General features: G+C 33.6%; 1 protein-coding gene and 1 long non-coding RNA gene across 5 annotated transcripts in view; both read left to right on the forward strand.

The window, feature by feature from the left end:
* LOC105317104 (uncharacterized) overlaps positions 1–19,705 on the forward strand; it is a 125,265-nt gene extending 105,560 nt beyond the window's left edge. For 2 of the 4 annotated variants that reach the window (XM_066073794.1, XM_066073797.1), the window contains 15 exons: positions 11,760–11,888; positions 12,356–12,445; positions 12,902–13,021; positions 13,326–13,415; positions 14,133–14,243; positions 14,640–14,780; positions 15,828–15,881; positions 15,991–16,071; positions 16,798–17,116; positions 17,387–17,581; positions 17,720–17,910; positions 18,059–18,154; positions 18,462–18,964; positions 19,145–19,222; positions 19,339–19,705. In XM_066073794.1, coding sequence (XP_065929866.1) covers positions 11,760–11,888; positions 12,356–12,445; positions 12,902–13,021; positions 13,326–13,415; positions 14,133–14,243; positions 14,640–14,780; positions 15,828–15,881; positions 15,991–16,071; positions 16,798–17,116; positions 17,387–17,581; positions 17,720–17,910; positions 18,059–18,154; positions 18,462–18,964; positions 19,145–19,222; positions 19,339–19,652 — 2,512 coding nt within the window. In that variant the 3' untranslated portion in view covers positions 19,653–19,705. Of the gene's footprint in view, positions 1–7,146; positions 7,216–7,853; positions 7,947–8,866; positions 8,957–11,759; positions 11,889–12,355; positions 12,446–12,901; positions 13,022–13,325; positions 13,416–14,132; positions 14,244–14,639; positions 14,781–15,827; positions 15,882–15,990; positions 16,072–16,797; positions 17,117–17,386; positions 17,582–17,719; positions 17,911–18,058; positions 18,155–18,461; positions 18,965–19,144; positions 19,223–19,338 lie in introns of all 4 variants that reach the window. The other 2 variants (XM_066073796.1, XM_066073795.1) reach the window with 2 other exon arrangements.
* Positions 4,386–6,292, forward strand: LOC136272312 (uncharacterized). The gene is made up of 4 exons (XR_010710292.1): positions 4,386–4,471; positions 4,577–4,641; positions 4,854–4,937; positions 6,197–6,292. It is a non-coding gene; the product is annotated as an uncharacterized lncRNA (long non-coding RNA).
* Positions 19,706–21,330: the final 1,625 nt, after the last annotated feature.

Consider the following 21,330-nt stretch of genomic DNA (forward strand, 5'->3'; position numbering starts at 1 on the left):
AAAACGAGAAAATATAAACGTTCTTTTTCTTATCTAGTGAGATACATAAACTACATTTAAAAAAAAAACTTCCATAAAATAGATTTGAGTCATTTCAAATCGACCTAAATTCTTAGCTGTGTGCGTCATTACATAACCCATCTCGCCCGCGGCCGAGAAAATCGATCCGCAAGGTCGCGGCTGGACTACCTAGCGGTCAGCGGTTACTAATACACAAGAATCGCGTCTGTCATATGTGATTTTATTTAGCCGCAAACACAAGAATCGTACACAATGACATTAAAGCTTACTCTTCTTAATTTGAATTAAACGATAGATTGTCAATAAGAAATCGTTCTGTTTAATCATAAAAGCAATGCCATTCTCGAACTGAAGCAGTGTCAGACAGATAGATCAACTGTGGGATTAAAGGGGGAAAAACTTATATTAATTAGAGTTTAGTCATTATACTGGAAACATTGTAAATCTTCCTGGGTTCTGAGCTCTCTATGTGTGTTTTACCTTTACGTAATTTATCCGATCCCTCATCCGCGGCCGAGGAAATCGGCTGCACTACCTAGAGGTCAGCGGTTATCTAATAACAAGATATATATACAAGAACTGTTTCAATTTTATGTTCTTGAAGTTTGTTCACCTTCAATTTATTTAATTAAACATTAGAATGTGAATTGAGAAGCCCCTCTAAAAATTGATAAAAGCGATATTATTCCAAATCAGAAACATCATCAGACATAAATCAATAGTGAATTTGTAATTCTAAAATGCACTAAAACTATACATGTACTAATAATGTTATAGATAAACAACGCAAAACCACAAAGATTAAACCTTAAAACGATAATCACCCCTAGAACATAGCCAAGGAGTTCCCGCGCGAGTGGACAAGTGATCCGCGGTAGCATTGTGTTCTTCTACATGTACCTTATCACACGTGCATGTTTATTGATATTTTGTATGATTCCAACTATTTGTTTATTCGAGATTTTGACCGGTACATGTAAGATTGACTTGTGTTTCAATTTAAGATTTATTTATTTACCCACGAATATTTCCGCTAAATACTGCAGAGAGGTTTTTTAGATATCATAGAAAGTAGTTGACGTCTTCATAAGGTTGCACATAAAATGAGAGAGAGAGAGAGAGAGAGAGAGAGAGAGCGCTCAAAATTGGAAGCATTATTTAGCCGAATTTAGAAAATGATACAGTCCCCGAGCATTCAAGGCAGGATAAAAAAAAATCAAAAATCAAATTAACACATGCGGTAGAGGCAATTGCAACTTCTCTGGCCTTTCCGGCAAGTTTGGAAAAACACCTCGAATGTATTAACATCACCGGATGTTCGAATTTTATAAAAAATGGAGTCGCTTCCCATTGAAATAAGTATCGGCAAGAAGTCTTGTATGTCGTTTCTGTGTTATATTTATATTGATACCTATAATGAAGTATAGCTCACATCTCAACAGATCATAAAATGTGTTGTAATTATATCAAGTTTTATAAAAAGGGGGGTGTCATGGACGCCTAGGTAATACATTCGAAGTGTTTTTCCGAGCTTGTCGGAAAGGCCCGAGAAGTTTCGATTGGCGGTAGAGGCTGACACGATAAAAGAATTGTCCAGAATTGAGGGATTTAGTGATTATTTTTAAAATGTTCACATGAGTTTTTAAACAAGATTTGTTTAGATTTTATCGGTTTCATGATCACAGTGCAAGGGCTTTATTATTTTACAAAATGTGGCGAAGACCTATTTTTGGCGACTACTTAACATGTGTACATTTTTCTCCTCAATGTATGTCACTTTCCCACCCGTGTGTTTATTCGGTCAGTCTATGCTAAGTCAATCCGCTCCACGAGCGACCGAAAATCTCGTGTCGCGTCTGCCCACATAGCTCAGAATATTGCCCCGGGCTGCAGATCAGCAATTGATAAATGATTGAGTAACATTTGGACGGATGCTTTCACTGCAGCGGTCAATTGTTAAACAATAAGTGTCTAAATATTCGATGTCAATCAACCTCACATTAAAGGTGCGATATCGTAATCTGAGAATGTGGCTAAAAAAATAACCTGTTGAACACGCTAAACTTCTATAGTTATGAACAGAATAAAATATATATTATCAGAGACATAAATAACTTAATAAGTTATTTATGTCTCTGGTTTTATAAGTTAACAGTTTTAAGTCAAAGATTGAATAAAATTTGTACTCAGGATTAGAAGTAATGATATACGACTACATTAAGCAATAAAGTCGGTCGATCGACATTAAATCATCAGAGTACTGCAAGTGTCGACTGCAAGTGTTTCTATTTCATGTAAAGATTCCTGATGACCGATGATGTGTCATGAACTTGACCCAGGGTCAGTTGCGCAAGTTCAAAGTCATATTAAACATGTGTCATATCTTTTATTAATGGAAATGAGTAAAAGCTAGATTTTGACATAAAGATTACTTGTGACCTGTAAATATACCCTGCCTTGTCTGACTCACTAAAGAAAAAGAGCCATCCATTATTCTCTAATAGAGAAATACGTGAGTAATGACTTTTTTCTTAGCGGGGATATCATTTGTGAGCTTGCTAACAGTACCTTTTAGATGGTCCAGTGGGAGCAATGCCCCCTTTCTCTCAACCAATATTTCCATTAAGTTAACGCTTAGAAAATTGATTTTTGGGTCATTTCCCCCACCGCCACATCCACACTTTTATTATAATTAAATTAATTATATACATGTACATAAATGATGTACTTTTTAAAGTTATCCTAAACTTGAAGTAAGTTAAACGAAGAACTTGCCTGGTATGAAAATACTACTTTCTTGATTTCTTGAACTTACTATTCTCATATTGATAATCCAGTATCATTAAAAACCATTTCCTTTCTCCTTACACTCGCCAGGTTCTGAAATACCTGTATCAATAACAGATCCACCAATCTCCACTTGACCTCCACATTTGCATACAATCTAAATAAACACCTACTTAGCAAAGATATGCCTTTATCTGTTGTGGTGGTGTGGTGAAATACTCAATCTAGAGGTTACATAGAAAACAGGCATGAATTAATTTTTTGGTCTCCGTTTGAAGAGTTCCAATCAATTTTCAAAAGCTCTAATTGGAAAGAAGAAATGGTCGTGTAAAGATGACATTTTATCAATACAGGATCTGTCAGGCTCTGACAAGTGTCAGGAGAAGGAGGTGTTTTAATCAGACTGATGGACAATCCTTTCGCGACACGAAGTTGCGACGGAAGACCTACTCGTTGCTTTGCAACGAGCTCGGCTCTAGTTATTTCTATGCTAGACAATGAAAATTCACTGAAAATTGTTAACACTGTGATACACGTTTTCCATGATTCCAAGTGATATTGCACAGATGACAGTATATTTCAAAAGAATCCAGGCTTTTGTGGTCTCAAGTTTCAGTGTGTACCAATGTTATTGGACTGATGTTGGTGTAATCACTCTGGTGTCTGTATCATGTGCCTTTATCTTCCTTCTTCTGTAGCATGTCTCTTTATCCCTCACCATATTTAAATATCTTTGTCAACCTTGTGTATATGCAAAACAAAATATAATTCATAATAAAACATGCAAACAAATGTACATGTATTGAGTACATGAATAACAGCGTAAAAGCACAAGATTTATACACTCAGATAAAATTTAAAAAAACCAAAACAATCATAATGTATCTCTGTATTGAAATAACTTACAGTATGTTTTATTGATCAAAAGCAAATGAGATCAAGAGGTATGTCCAACCTCTTTTATCAAATATATGTTAATCCATGTCTGATTTTATATACATGTAATTACAAACTTTAGAAATATTCAAAACGCAAGGCATAGGCATATTTCACCAAATAAATACTTACACGGTATCATCATATGGACAGTTTGTTGTGCATGATTTCCCAAGTGATATACATGTATGTTATTGTTATAGCCATCATATATACAACATATACTGGAGAGGCATTCACCTATTCTTCTGTCTGTGTAACATTGCTTCGGATCTTAAAACAACCCTGTAGAAAAAAAAATAAAATGTTATGAACATTTTCAAACTGCATATATACTCTTATAAATGGATTCACCGTGACAATATGCACACAAATTATACATGTAGACCCCCCCTCCCCCCGTCCAAATTTTTTTTTCTGGATCCGCGCTTGAAATCAGATTGCATGCTTGCAACCGCATGTTTAAAATATATATCTGCAGATTTATTTCGTAATCATTACGGTTACACCGTGTTCATTCATTCTTGTTTAAGAAATACACAATAGATACTAGATAGAAATTTATCCGAAGCTCTTCGGAGAAAATTGACAGAACCTCTGTCAACCCGAATTTCCTCGTATATTGTATAGTAACATGTAAAGACAAAACATCCCTACACGGATATGGAGTTGGTACTATTTGGATGGAGGTGTGAACATGATGACATGCCTGTTGGCTGTATAAAAGGTGAGGATAAATCAAAGTACTAAATATACTGAGATTCTATAGGCCTACTCGAGCCAATCCAAAGCCTGAAAATTGTTCATTACATAGCTTGTTTTCTTCCAAAAGTCAAAAGAAGAGAAGAAAAGATCCTTCCATATTTTTCCAGAGTGTCTTTCTGCCATTAATAGCAGGTTCGTAATTGAGTAAGCACAACAACTTACATGTACATGTAGTTTTGTTAAGAATTTGTATAGGAGATGTGAAAAATATTAAATAAGAAATCTATAAATGAATATCAAGATTGCAATAGCTGTATAACTTATATACTTAATTATATCTAGATATTTATGAGATCAAACAGGAATGAAATCATTTAATAATTATACAACAATAATATTTGCAGAGAACTTTAAGTGTAAGACTCTTTGGAAAAGATTTTAAAAGCATGACAACCAACAACATTCCGGAAGAATTCATGGATGCAGTGGTAAGTAATACCTCTACTTTTTAAGAATTGTATGATAATTTGGATCAATGTTTAACATTGAAGCTCATTTAAGAGATTCAGACAACAGGCTTGAGTGAAAAGTTTATGTGTTGATCACTATTGTCTGTCTTAATTCTGTCCCTGGACAGTCTACATCCCTCTGTAAAATTTTGACATTTTCTCCTTCTCTAGAACAGTTGAGCCAATTTTAATCAAACTTGACACAAAACATAATTAGGTGAAGGGGAATTCCAGTTTGTTAATTTAACAATGAAAAGTCACACCTTCTTTTAGTGAAATTAGAATGCGTTGTTATTTTTAAAAAAAATCTTAAAAGCCTTTGGTCGGAATAGCTGAAACTTGTATGAAAGCATTTTGAGGTATTGTAGATTCAAATTTGTTCATATACATGTAATGGTTCCTAGGGTTGGGCCACAATAGAAATTGTTTTGCCTCGGACTAGAATGTTGCGACGTCATTGGATGAAACGCGTCACGTGGCTGCCTTACAAATTTTTTTAAAAGGCAAGCGTCAAAATTTATAGCGCAACATGGCGGACGTAACGTTATTTGAACTGATTTTCTACACAAACGTTTGTTTACATATCAAACTTTAGGTCCTCGACAAAACAAAACACTTATCAGGTTTGTTACTGACTGTTTAAAGAAATGTGTGGGGTCGGTAAAGTCCATAGAAGGCTCGGCTCCGCCTCGCCTTCTATGGACTTTACCGACCCCACAAATTTCTTTAAACAGTCAGTAACAAACCTAATAAGTAATATTGTTTTTGACATTTAGAAATATTTTCCTAAAAGATTGAAACAACAAAAGCGGCTTGATGATTATGTGAGGAAAAATTTGAAAATCCTCTTAAACAAAATGTACAGTACTCTTCAAAGTTGTCCAAATGTTTTGTATTTGGCAGCATAAAGATTTGATAAGTTATGGCTATTGATGCTCAGGTGAGCGATTTGGCTTATGTAATAAACTCACAAACTGAAAGCTTAAAATAACAATAAGGACATGGATCAGAGTGATAAAGTGAGAATCGTAGTATTCGGATATGACAAACATAAATTTATTGTATTTGATCAAATCTGCTTTAACGAGCATTTATCATGTTACCAACTGCATGTCATATATCAATTAATTTTGTTTTTATCTTCCAATATTAATAATTCACATTCAAAATAGATACCAGTATGCCATTCAGCAATAGGAAAATTTCATGAACACTGCATTATGTATATTTTCTTGTAGATTGATGAACTAACAAGCCTTTTCGAGAAGTGGATCCGAAGAAGAAGAAATTTGAATTATGTTCTTATCTAAATAAAGAAGATTTTCATAAGAAGATTATTGTCATTGTTTTCTGTTAATCTTAATTCTATATATAGCAAATTAATTAAGACTTCAGTTTTCTTTTCAAAATATAACAGATTATATTCTCAAATTTAGATAAAAAGAGATCAAGATTTCAAGATTATTGAATTTAAAAGCTGCATAGTATTTTGTATGAAAATTGCATGAAAATTGCATGATATTTGCATGATATTCGCATGAAACAACAGTGAAACATAAGATATACATTTTCGCATGAACATCGTGCGAAATTTTTATCATATGATATTCGCATGAAAATTATGTCAAAATCGCATGAAGTTTTCGCATGAAATTCATGCGTGTTACTTTTCGTCTCTTTCTCATGCGAAGAATTTGCATGAACTTCATGCGAATTTCATATGAGATTCATGCGAGCCACTTTTGCCTGTGTAGTCTTGGCTCAAAATCCACACAAATCTTGTTGATTTTAAAGAGCCATGGCTGAGGGGCCTACGATGAAACAGAAAAGCTAACGTCACATTGCCGTTTGACTCAACTACCCAAAGTCCAAGGCCCTGTTAAAATGGTTCTAAACATCTATATATGACCAGCGTTATTATAGTTATTGTTAGATACTCACATATATTCATTTCTTATTTCTCAATTTCGTTCAAAACATACAAAATTCAATTTGCCGTTCTCGAAATAAGTTAAACGTTAAACGGAAAATAAAAGGTCTATTTAAGGTTTAATAACTACATCTATATGTTATAATATTTACATGTACTTGATTCTAAAGAAAAGATTGGTGTGTTTCTTTGTTACAAATATTAGGATTTGAACTATTTCATAGATAATATTAATAATTTATTTTTTGTTTTTAACAGCACTTGAAAAAAGGAGAGGGAAAGGAAAGCTAGAAAACAGGAAGGAAATATGACAAAAAGAGGTCAAAGGTTAGCAGCTTTTAAAAAAGACAATATATATTCATAGAATATATTCATATAATAAAAAGATAATATATATTCATAGAAAGTTCACTACAAAAAAATTGATAATTTTGACAAAATAAAGTATTATTTTTCACCAGTCAATTATAACAGCAATTTTATTACGATACCTTTAAGGTATCATTTTAGTCGCTTCGCCGTAAAAGCAAGCCAAACAGTATTTTTCGTCCTGTTTTATTTTAAATCATCTTTAATTTTTGCTGTTTATTTATTTTTGTTTTATCTTTTTTAATTGTTATAATACTCATTTTATAATTTTGGTTTCGTTTGATCATTATTATTATTATTATTATTTTTTGGTCTTAAGGTGTTAAACAGGTCGATTTTAATACAATAATAAGTAAACACAATAAAAGCGATAAACTGAAACTTTGCCAGTGAAAGGATTATCCTCTATGTTAAAAGTTGATATTGTTATTGAATGGTTCAATACTCATTCGGTCGACTTTGATACAAACCTCTTATCGTTGTTTTAATCCAAATCCGACGGATTTAAACAGTTTCTTTCCTTTCTACTAATTGATCTTTGATGAAGTTACGACTTAAACGAATAACAGTATACAGCGAATTGTCTTTCTTGATAGACAAACAGACGAGAAAGATGACCCATTAATAATTCTCAGAGAAGACATCGAGAGAATCAGGGCATCCATATCCGACTCTTCATTAACTCACAGGTAAGGTATGAAAATCTCGAGATAGTTACTTTTCGCGAGAACTATTTCTGGCGAGAATTTATATTCACGAAGCCCTTACAGGCATATCAAAGATGCTAGCCAAATATTTAATATTGATTGATTTTTTTTTATGATTTTGAAAATAAATACATATTAATCCATATAATGAATACGAATATATTTTCAAAATAAAAATCTACGATGAAATGTTTAGGCGCTCACATACAGATTATTTCCAGGTACATGTAAATCTTATAAAAACATTTTCATAAACATATTAAAAAAGGTATGTATATAGCACATTAAATCAGTCTTCTTATCATTATAAACAAATACAATATACCAATAAATCCCAGTGTCCTCCTGTGAAAGACGCAAACACATTTTAATAAACTATTCTTATTTTATGATATAAAAATGTGGAAGAAAATCTTATATCATCGGAAAAACTTACAAAATTTACAACATTATATAAATAGTGCCTGTTTGGGAGGGTAACAGTTGAAATTGAAACCCCGAGAAAACCATTGTCAACCGACGCGTAATGTTACCCGTTGCTTAGTGCGTTGCTAACGCTGAGGGTTATAGAAAAGATTATGAACTGCGTCTAAACCAATCAGATTTCAGTATTTAACATGAAAGTATAACAATACAAATTGTTACATGCGCGAAAATTATGCGCGTACGGTTCGCTGTAGAATTCACGTTATTCCTATATAAAAGCAGTAAAGTTTTCTTAAAAATTAAGACATTCAGTATAATTAAAATAAATAGTGCCTGTTTGGGTCGGTTGACAATGGTTTTCTCGTGGTGTTACAATCCCAAACAGGCACTGTTTATATAATATCTTCTTATTTAAAAAAAAAACTCTCTTTCTTAAAAATGTGATAGTTATGTGAACGATTTTTTTATCTCTCCAGACAAAGATGGCGCCAGACAGAGGATGTGGGTCTGCCCAGTTGCCTGAGAGTGTGCACAAAGCTGAAGGGGAAAATATCTCACTTATCTAGGTCAGTATATGGAATCTATTTAAACATGTTTAACACACTTATAGCAAGTGTTCACAATTGATATGTTATTTAAAAAAATATATGAAAAGTGAATAGCTTAAAAATTTTAGAACAGTGATTTGAGGTGTGTTCGATCTCTTATAATTCATGCATGAACGTTTCTAGGATGATTTTTGTTTTAAAACATTGATCAGCTGTCAACAAATGGTTATCATTTATCATTACGTGAGAGATACTGTATTACTAGACCATTATACATGTGCAGCATTTTTTAATATAAAAGGTTGAGAGTTATCGAACCTTTCTGATGATTGGACAACATTAAATCTAATCCATAAAATCGTTCAAATCTCAAACCGTTAAGGATGGACGAAATGTTAACTTTCTCAATTTTATATAACTTTTTCCATGAATTTGTTATTGATCTACGTCTACTCTGACAAGATTTCTTGCAAAAATTTAGGGTACCTTACCTGGCATTTGTGCAAGATACAAGAGTATGCAATTTCCTATATAATCTAATTAATTTTACAAATTTATCTCCAATCGTAGAAGAGCACAGAAAGGTACATATTAACCACATGATTTTTGAAACCAATTTTTAATGTACGAAGAGATGTAAAAAGAAGGTGTTGCAGTTCCTATGCTAATTTTTCCTAATGGAGTTGCAGATAAAATAGACAAAACAAAGTTAGAGAATTCGATGTAAAATAAATTTTCCATGCAACGTTGTAAATAAAGCAGTGTAGAATTTTATTTCGAAAGTTTGTATTAACTTGAAATAAATTTGAAAATGGTTACACAGACAAATGTGGCAGAATTCCCGCTATATAAAAGGGGAATCCTCGTCATTGTGAAAAATGCCTCCTTGAAACAAAATTAATTTAATCTTAACGTTTAGAATAAGACAATTTCTTGAAAACTGCCATTTCCGATTTTTGTTTCAAGGAGGCATATTTTTATTAAGGTCAGATGACACGTTCCTCGAGAATCTTTTTTTCTATCTCCTCGTAATAAAGAGTTCTTATAAAAAATATTAATTTTATAATTACTTTAAAAATGTTCAAAATTGACTTGGATTTGGTTACTTGTCTAGATGGTCGAGTGGTTAGAACCGTGGCCGCACACTACCAGAAGTGTATAGGTTCTAGAGGTCGTGAGTTCAAAACCTCGCCCCGGCGGAGATATAATTCTTATATAGTGAAATTCGCTGTGCTGTACATGTATTTATTTTTATATCAGCAATTCAAGTGTATTTTCAAGAAGATTATATAGGAAATTGCATACTCAAGTATTTTGCAGAAATGCCTGGTAAGGTACCCTAATTTTTTGCAAGAAAGCTAGTAGTTAAGTAGTAGTAAAGTAGTAGTAAACCATTAACTAATTCCTGGAAAAAGTTATCTAAAATTGAGGAACGTGTCGTCTGACCTTAAATCTGACTTTTGGAAAAAATCATTAATACCTTTAAAATCTATAAACGATGTATAAAATTTCCCCATAATATTTCCTGCCTAGATTAGTCGAGTGGTAACGCAGATAGAATAGACTGTAACCGTGTCTTGTATTTTTGATTGGGTTCGAATCCCGAAAAAGTTGGATTTTTTTTTAATTCTTTTAATCGCATGGAAAGGTAATGTTTTTACATAATTTAAGAATGTCTGAATAAAGTTATTTATACTCTTGTAATGTAATAGTTTGCATGCCTGCTTTTTTTTCAACTGTTACGAGATGGGAGAAATAATGACGGACCAGACCGGGATTCGAACCCGGGCCCCCTGAATCTCTAGTCAGGTGCTCTACCAACTGAGCTATCTTGCGCCGGTATTCGAACCGGTCTGACCGTCACACAACATTACTGTGTGAAGTCTCCGTTATGAACTTGATAAACATTTTCTTCTAAACAAGAGATTTTAAAACAATGTACTTAGTATGCATCAATGTAGAGAGTTGATTTTTCACCCTTTTTATGAAATAAATGGGTAAGCTAATTTCAAAGACACATGTACAGGTTGTTAAAAGCAAACACAATCATTTTAGAAAGTTTGAATCGGTGACGAAGCAATAGGTTACTGAAAATATGTACGGAAAAATCTGTACTTTTTTACTAGACTTAGCGTTTATTTAGATACTATAGAAACATAGGATGGTTATAATTACAGCTCTGACGGTTTTGAAGAGCCAGAATAAGATTTATTCATGTATCTCAAGAATAATATTTTAAACACGCTGGTCAGTAGATATCAAATTGAGACATGTTAACATTCGAATACAGAAAACATGTATACGGTAACTTTCTAACTGTATTTGGTGGCTGTCGTGTTCGATAGAAATGCGCGTAAAATGTTTGTTTATTTTGCCTCCGTACGGAACATACTCGCTATGTAAATATAGTCGTCTACGTAATGTTTCTATATTTAGATGTGGCTCCAAAGCGATACGGATATTTAAAGGTCCTTTCCACGTTCGGGAATAGTCCCACTGTTTTGCAACACCTTCTTTGTCGAGGAAAGTGTCTTCTGACCTTAAATGACAACTCTATGAAACATTTATAAAACTTGAACCTCTCAGCATAAAGTTATTAGATAAATTGTGTTATGTCTTCTGAAGATGTCTGTAGGTCGGTAATTTGTCCGCCTTTTTGTATGACTGTTGATGAAAACGAGGTCAAGGTCATCCGCCCATGTTAATAAAAGGTCAAATTCATTAAAAAAGGTGAAGTGTCAGAAGTCAGGTTTGTTGACTCAAAACATCTTCATCATCGAGAATAAATTGTTTCAATAACAAAATATTGTTGTGTTTTCAGTTTGGATGCTGCAGAGGCGGATAAATTATCAGCGGTGTACGACGAACTGTGTACAACCATAAACGTCATGGCCCAAGATCACAAGGAATACATCTCCAACATTTATGACGAGGAGGAAGTGGTCAAAAAGTAAAATAATAAACTTTGACTTTAAAGAATATTTCCAAAAAAAAAAAAAAAAAAACCAGTATCTTTGAATTACTTGTAATAAAACCATGCAGGAAAGTCGTTCCTTAAGAAACAATACGTAAAAATTCTTCAATTTGTTAAAAATATCTAAAAGAGGGGAAATGAATTGACATCAAGTGTAGCATTTAGATGACTTAGAACCATTTTAACAAGACCTTGGACTTTCAGTAGGGCGTAGCTATCTATTTCTTGCGTCAAAACAAGTTAAAAATGACGCGGTTTCAAGCGAAGTATGTACCGATTGCGTAGTTTTAGCTCAAACACCAGACGAATCTTGTTGATTTCAAAGAGCCATGACTGAGTGGCCAGCAATGAAATAGACAGGCCTACGTCACATTGCTGTTTGACACAACTATCCAAAGTCCAAGCTCTTGTTAAATGGTTCTAAATCGTATCTGTTTTTACAGGTACTACAACAAGACAGTACTGGACATACTGGAGCTGTGGTCCAGCTGTGCCTCAGCGACTGTAGATCTGATGATACCGCTAGTAGAGCAGTAAGTCTTGTTACAGTACTGTAAAACACAGTCATAGCAAAGGGACAAACTTCTACCAATCGCAAAATAATCGCGATTCGGTATCGTATTTATAACGAGGCTTAATTGAAATACTGTGGATTCATCAATACTCCTGGACATCAATTTTTGTGAATTTGAAGGTAATTTCAGTTTCTAGGATAAGTAAATTTGTGAACAGTCATCTAAGCAATACTCTATGTATTAGTATGTTAATAGAAATTGCACTGCAATGAAAATTTAACAACGAAATCCATGAGAAGTGGGATACAACAAATATTGATGAAACCACTGTATAGGGTATAAGAGAGAGAGAGAGAGAGAGAGAGAGAGAGAGAGAGAGAGAGAGAGAGTCTCGGTGATTACTCTGTAATGGTACATGAACATGAATATACATGTAATTGAGTGTATACATATTTCACAATGATATTTCTGCAGGTATTGGGAAAACCAGAGTGAATTTGAACAGCTTGCCAAGAAAATATCGAATACATGTTCTGCTTGCGTCAAATTTACTGCCATGACTGTTAATTTAACGGAGCACCCCTTACCAGAAAAGTAAGCCGCTTATTACTTAGGTATACAAAGCGAAGCAATTCTTTTTGGTGATAAGCTCGGGATACTAGCATCTCTCTGTGTTTAGTAACAATTCTTTTTGGTGATAAGCAAGGGATACTAGCATCTCTCTGTGTTTAGTAACAATAAGTGCAGAAAATTTGAAAGAAAACCTTTACACGTTTTTCATGAGCAGCTATGTACACTGAACGTTATTATATAATATTGCTAATCTGGCGGCAGCACAATAATTATAACAACCTCATTAATAAATATCTGCTTAATATTAGAAAATAATACCTTGTAGTTGCGGAAGTGACGTTAAAGAAAAGGCGACACAAGAAATGAACAACGCAGCAGACACGTTGAGTCGATTAATACAAGCCGCCATCAAAACGTGAGTTACTTATATCTACAAATATATATATATATATATATATATATATATATATATATATATATATATATATATATATATATATATATATATATATATCCAAATCACAAAAGTATTTTCTCAGTGTCCGGTAAAAATATAATAAAAGAAAAAAAGCAACACTAACTGCAAAACATAAGCGCTTTCATTGTTAAAAATCTTCAGACGTCTGAAGATTTTTAACAATGAAAGCGCTTATGTTTTGCAGTTAGTGTTGCTTTTTTTCTTTTATTATATATATATATATATGTGTGTGTGTGTGTGTGTGTGTGTGTGTTTTACTTATCAATTTGTCAGGTGTTTTTACGCGGATTATTGTTGTCTTAAAATATCCAAGAAATCAAAATCTTTTGGAAAGTGTTCTCTGATTGTATCTTCCAATTCTTTGAAATTGTTCTTATCATTAAAAAAAATTGACGACAGTGGTCTTGTACTATCTATTAATTATTTTTATGAAGTATTTCACTCTCATGAGAGTTACCTTTCTTACCAGAGTCTCAATGCACCTTAAATTATTTAACCATTTACTTTTTATAAGTTGTTAAAAAAGCATCTGTGTTAACTGTAAATAACATGGTCTACAATACCCGATGAAGCGTTTGACTCTAATTTGTCGAATGGGCAACTGTAATATCTGTTGATACTAAAACTATGCATGTATGTTTCGATACCAACCAGATCACTGAAGGTGTCTGAGGACAGCCTACTGGACATGACGATGTGGTTACTGTTCAGTGTACATCACGTGGCCAAGAACGTCCTACAGCCTAAGGATAAACCTACCACAGAGTAAAGATGACCTCTCTCTCTCTCTCTCTCTCTCTCTCTCTCTCTCTCTCAAAGCTAAAGTCTACAAATCTTTGATTAAGAATCCTTATTCAGATTAGATTAAAATTAAGAAACAATTTTAGAGCAATTGATGACATGACTTTATCAACGGAAAAAAGCAATTGCTATGAATTGTCACCAACTAGCATCTAAAATTACATAAACATGCTTCAGTTTTTAAAGGGTCTTTTTTTGCTTGTCTTAATTGAAAAATCTGCATACTTGCCATGTGAAACATAAAATAAAGGAATAAAAGAAACCATGTATCGCATTTATCATTAATTGATATACCGGTAATACATGTACACTAATAAAAGTTACTGTAATATTATTATACGTAACAATTTATTGTGATAGAAGCAAGGAAGAGGAAGGAACCAAAGAGACAGAGCAAGAAAAGAAGGACCCTGAACCAGTCAAGGAGAGCACTGACGTCACAGCTAGCCTCAATAATCTGCTGACTCAGCTGGATGCCCTGCAAATGGAGCTCAGCAACCAGTAAGAACTGAGTCAATGTGCTGATTAAGTACTATATTCCTTTGTTGTTAATAACTAGTTTATCAAGTGAAAAAGTATTTCAGACTATATGCTAGTTTTATTTATCTTTAGACTAGGGAAGTCAAATCGGCCAATTTTTAGTACTCGGTTACTCAGACGTTTTTCCGATCGAGTACCCGGGTACTCGGTAAAAGTGTAAATAAATATGAACAAGTACATTGATAACTGTAAAACCATGGTCACTTTTGTAGAACTAAAACCACATGATCTAATGGGAGTTTCAATCCTAGATTTTATAGTATTACGGGACGGTATGTTGTAGCTTGGTGCGACGATGGACATCAGTATTTTAAAGCCTTTGCCTTCGACCATTTGTAACGGCATGTAATCAAACACAACCATATCAACAATCGCACGTGTAATATCATCTGTCTCTTTTCCCGAGAATTTGCGGTTTCTTGGAGAATTGACAAAATTCCATAAAGTCGGTTGTTTTTCTGGAGTTTCTGGCCTGTCAAATTCCTCATTATGTTTAAGACGAATGTGATTTAACATGTTTGTCGTTCCCCCCGTATAGGATAAGTTTACTTCGCTGACATAGCTGACATAATTGCCACAGGCTATAACGGTCATTTAGCATATTTAGAGGCGTAGAAAATCCTAATTACTGTATATACAAGTGCAATGGACATTTTAAGTTTTAATACCGATGTTTTAATGCATTATTAAATAAACTTAGAAATATTAAAAATTATACATCCGAGTAACCGGGTACCGATTTTAGTATTCGATATTCGGACGTTCGATCGAGTAGCCGGTTAACCGGGTACTCGTTGACATCCCTACTTTAGACGTTTTGAAATGTCATTAAGTGAGACATCCAATTTTTTAATAAACGGCATGGTTAAGATGAGATATTATAAAGTTTAAGTTATGCAATTTAATGTTATGTTTATAAAAAGATCCATTAGAAAATATATGTTGAAAATATATACATGCATTTACTTATTGAATGGTATTTGATTTTTTTTAATTTTTTTTTTTTAGATATGTGATTGAGAAAAATGAACAAAACACTGAAGGTGGAGAAACAGACGAAAGGTTAGATATGTGTGCTCAAAATGATAGAATTTTGTGTCCCCAGTAGGACACCATAACCTGGTTTTTAACATTAATTTTTTACAATAAATGCTGTTCATTTCATTGACAGCTGCAAGAATGATCAGCAGGCTATCAACAAATTGGCCAATGTTTACACAGGTGTCGTAGACAAGATTTGTGAAAATGGAAAGTAAGTCAGCTATTTAGAACTTTTTTTAGTCATACATTGCAATTGATCTGTTATAGTGACACTGTCTACATTATTGCTAGCGCTCTCGAGCGCTAGCAGCTACGTTAGTCCTTTTCACTGGAATACACATGCTCGACTCCATAGTAGGAGATTCTGGGAATACTGTACTACTGTAGATAAACTGTACCATTTGAATTTCGTTCTATCATCTTCAAGTGAAGTTTTGTGTTTTATGGTTAATGTCAAAAAGTAACAGTAGCTTTGGTCTTATAACGCAAAGTTATTTCAAAATTTAAATAAATAAGATGTAGCTAGCTTTATCTTAAATTCCTTCAAGCTCGGAAGACAACTTCGGATATGTTTTCCGAGCTTTCCTGAAAGGCCCAAGAATATACGATTGCTACAAAACAGTACCAATGGTTCCTGAAAAATTTCACCTCGAAATTGAAATTACAGTAGTTACATAATGATTAAGGCACAGCCAATGAGCTATGCCATTGCCGATGTGTAGCCCACTCTAGATTCACAGTAATTATTTTAAATTGAGACCCCACTCCAGCACAATTCCAGTACACCACTGTGCCTTCCTATTGTTAATTAATCGATTCAGAAATTTAAACCAATGTTTTAGAAATCTGCTTCTGTGTTTTATGATTGCTACAACGCTAGCTCACCAATCTTTTTTAAAAGATAAACTTGTTAGACGATTATGGTTATTATTTTTAGAGTAACAGTCTGTATTGACGATCCAAACGGAAGTGACGCAACAATTTACTACAAACCGGATGTTTACACTGAGGTTGCTAACTGTTCCCTTGGCTCTTGTCCAATGAGAGATCGCGACACATGGTTGGACGAGATTCCCTTGACCTCCGACCAGGTGCTTGTTTCTGACGTCTACGTCGTCAGGAATGGACCGTTACGGACGTCGGCGGAAGTGGAGATCGATTTCACCTACGTTCCTTTGTCCAGCACTAAGAACAAGACTATTAAAGTTATCGCAAAACAGGATGACGAATGGAAAGAGGTGGAGACCGTGAATGAGGTATATTTTAAACTGTTTGAAATTAAAAACATTTTAATTAAATTTGGACATTTCCGCACTTTCCAATGAATATGTTACTTTTTGGCAACAAATGGGGACTAGCAAATTTGAATTTTCCCCTTTATTTCTGTACCGTATTATTCTTCTCGAGAAGATTGAAAATGTTTAAAATGGCCAATAAAATCCACCTCTTAATGAGAATTAAATCAAGTTTGCAAAGTCTGTGCTTTATGAAGAGTGTTAACTCGAGATTAACATTCTGTTTTGCAGGAATCTGATGAGAGTAGCGCTCATCTTTCCTTTAAGACCAAATGTTTGGAAGCATTCACTGCCTACGTTGAGATCCTCTCGGAGACCTGTGAAGTGTCACCCGAAGAAACGACCTTTACGAGCGAGGTTAACCCGGATGTCAAGGTCATTTTTTCTGCTGGATTAGTTGCTGAAACAAAGCAAATAAAAATAAAGGTAATAGATTTTAGTTTTACATAAATAATGATATATGTGTAGTAAAATAATGTTATTTATTAATCCATACGGCAGTTATCTTGAATTTGATTCTACAAGGTCATTTTAAGGTAATTAGTTTCGTCTTTTTTATACAAGGTCATTCCTTACGATGCAAGGGAGGTGGCGAATCTTAAGGAACAGTGCCCGGATTCGGTGCGGGGAATCATGGCTGTTTCTGATGCTGTGGAAATTCGGATGGACGGAGAGTGTGATGACACCAAAAACATCAGCGTCCAGGTTTCCATGGACGACGAAGAAGACCAGGATTCACAACTTGTTGTCATCAGGTATTTGCAGTTTTGTCAAACTCTAGATCTGTCGAGCTTAAGTGTTGAAATTTGAACCCGGATACTTTGTCTTAAAAATGTGATAAGAGTATTACACCTATTTTTGAAAATCTAATGTTCAGTGTTTTTTGTGCTTTCATCTCTACAGGTTTAAGGAGGGAAAAGTACAAGTACTGGACAAATCGCAATGTCGTCTTAAAAAAGACAGAAACTTATTTCTAGTAGAAACAAAGGGTGTCTGGGGGTAAGTTACAGTTGTAAATACGGTTACTGTGACAGTAGTAGCCACACTACAATTTGGTTTTTCTAACACATTTGCTGAAAATAATTCAAGGTCATTGGTGCTGTCAATGAGCTTAAAATATATAAATATTGTTTTAAATTTATTTTCACCTCAAAAAATTCTTTTATTTGACAGAGATATTAGTACTGCAGGCACATTTTAATTTTGCAAGCCATATATAAATACAGCGTTTTCCACTATAATAATTTTGTTTGGAAATGAACAAAAAAAGTCGACTAAATATATATTTCGTTTTCCTCTATCATAGGATAGCCGTAGCAAGAATCAGAAAAATCTTCCTTAACATGAGAGACACTGTAAAGAAAGAGTTCCAGTTGATCTTTGGACTAGTTCAGCTCTGTAACATCTGTACATTCATTGACGATTCACAGAGGAACAAAGAGGAAGGCTCCTTCTTTGTTTGGATCGAATGCATCGATAAAAACATGATCCGAGATGATGTCGAAAACAAGGAGAAAGCCGGGCTGATCGAGGTTAAACAAAGCAGGTCTAAGGACATCACCTTGCGGCAAAAACAGACCTTGATTTTGAAAGTAGATGGACAAGTTAAACTGCGGTTGGCGGATCCACCGGATGCGTTTAAGATCACGTATTTGATTGGTGCAGATAATCACGTGAATATTCCGATGGAAGTTCATAGAGACCAAGAGAAGATACCGTACGCAGCTTTTGCATTTTATGAAGAGGATTGTGCACATCCATTCCATAGTGTTAATATTCCCGTTCGGGATTTGTCCGAGCTACCTACAGGTTCATATGTTATGATAAAAATTAAAAAACTGTATTGTTTTTCTTTAAATTGTGTTCTGAAAAATAATTCTTTTCGTGAAAATTCAGAATAATGAAATTATCCTTAAGAATTCAAACCAATTTGTTGAGGGCTGTTGTGAATTTTTCATGCAATAAAAAAATTGTGATTTTTGTTTTCAGACGAAATAACTGCAAAAACATTCAACAAAAACAACGAAAGCAACAACCTTAGGGAACAAATGAAGCAGAAAGAAGAAGGTTTGTCTTTTTTTTTATTTTAAAAACACAGAACTATCTAGTAATAATTATCGACCTTGTTTTCACCTAAATAATTCACAAAAATTAATGATCATTTTGATATATCAAATTTTCAGCTGCGAGGAAGATGTTGTCACATGACAGCATTATGAACCTTTCACGTGTTCTCTCGGAGAGAGACGGGCGCATGCTCGGTGTACAGTTAGGCGTGAGTGAAAGTTGGACGGCGAACGCTAAGGATGAATGCGATGGGGATATATTACGAACCAACTTCCGGGTTCTTTGTGAATGGAGGGGGAAAGCCGCAAGGGCCGCCATGGTTGATTTCCTTATTTCATCATTGAAAACTGTCGGAAGAATTGACTTGGCAAACGTTGTGTTCGAGGTTTACAAAAATGGGCGTGGTCTTTCAAAGTTGGATTTTGATTGATTTGCTGATGAGTCTGTTGATTAGTTTAACATTTTATTAAATATGAAACCATCTGTGATATTTTTTGTATTTTACTGACATTTGACTTGCTTTTATGCAAATTTTAAGGTGTTTTAGTCTGTGAAAATATTATTTATGAAATACTAGTATGTCTTTTGCTTATATTTCGTTTATATTTGAATTTTATAACTATATATGGTGCGAATTCAGAATTTGTTCTTTTTCATTTTGTTAACGTTTGTACATGTAATTTTTATGTATATTTTTGTGTTGATTGTTTTTATTCAACTTTAAAAATAAAATTGATCAGACTTGTTGATAAAATAAATTTATTTTAAAATGTAATTAAGAAATGAAGATAATAATTTTTCTATTGATCGACGTATCAAAGAAAAAATTGACCGGAAAACTTCATCAATGCTTTCTAAAAGTTAAGTTTATTCATGTCTTAATATTTCGGAAATGAACAAAATGGTGCGATATAACTTATTTATCATGTTTATTGCATGTGCCGTAATGCTTTTAGACATGCTTTACTCGAGCTGACCAATGATATTACATGCCTATCATTCCCTTAAAAGGAATATTTGTTTTTGTTATCTGTATTTTTTGGACACGATCAGCAAGAAAGCGACGGCCAAAGCGCTCTTACCGACCAACTTCCGACCTCGCAAAACTTGTTATAAGATGACGGAATCTAAATTTATTTAAAACACGTTAACGGATATATTTAACGTAGATCTTAGAGAATTAAGTTTTTAAGATAATAATAAGGATCAATCATACAATTTTCGATATTTTCAAAATATCAATATTCGGTGTATGTCTTTTTTTTCAGGAGTCACATCACATATGCTTAAGGACAGGGTCGACCCCCCCCCCCCCCCCCCCCCCGCCCAAATATAAAGACACCCGGGACTTTATTTTTCTTTTTTATTAAATTATTCTTTTATGACATATTTATAATCTGATTTATTCATTCGTTGTCCAAAATTACATAAAACAAACATCAGCCCATCTGTGTATATAGTGCAAGATGGTTGCTAACTTCGTCCATCTGTAAGGGTTTATCGCAAGGAAGATAACTCGTAACATTAATTTTTTTTTTATTCTCTCTTTTATGTCTTCCATTGTAATACAGTAAGACAAAGTACTAGATTTTAAGACTTGTTTGGGGAGTCCACCTGTGCCTAACATAGGTTTTCCTACAAATATTGATCAGATACTAGCATTGTGCGGTTGGTAATTTAAACCACTAAAATTATTATCCAGTTAATGCATGAACTGTTTAATTCGTATCATTAAACCCAATTTTTTTTTATTTTATGAAAACTTAGCTAAAATCGTTATTAATTCTTATAGAATATTAATGTACAAAACAAGCGTGATTATTGTCTGGAAAATCATATATTTTTTTTTATTTTCTGTAGCGAAAATAAATTTATCTCAGTTAAATTTAGAAAAAAAGGAAAAATAAAGATAAGACTTTGGGTTAAACTTTAATCACATAAACTCTTGTCGTTAATAATTTGTAAGATAATCTAAAGCAAAACAAAATATAGATTTAATTATTGCTATTACATTGTTTTTCAGATACGGGCATATATACGATTGGTAAGCATCTAAACCGAAAGTAGAAATTCGTTAAAAAAAACCAGGTTATTTTTAGTATTGCTAT

Source organism: Magallana gigas, chromosome 10, assembly GCF_963853765.1.
Source record: "Magallana gigas chromosome 10, xbMagGiga1.1, whole genome shotgun sequence".
In the NCBI taxonomy this organism is placed as follows: domain Eukaryota; kingdom Metazoa; phylum Mollusca; class Bivalvia; order Ostreida; family Ostreidae; genus Magallana; species Magallana gigas.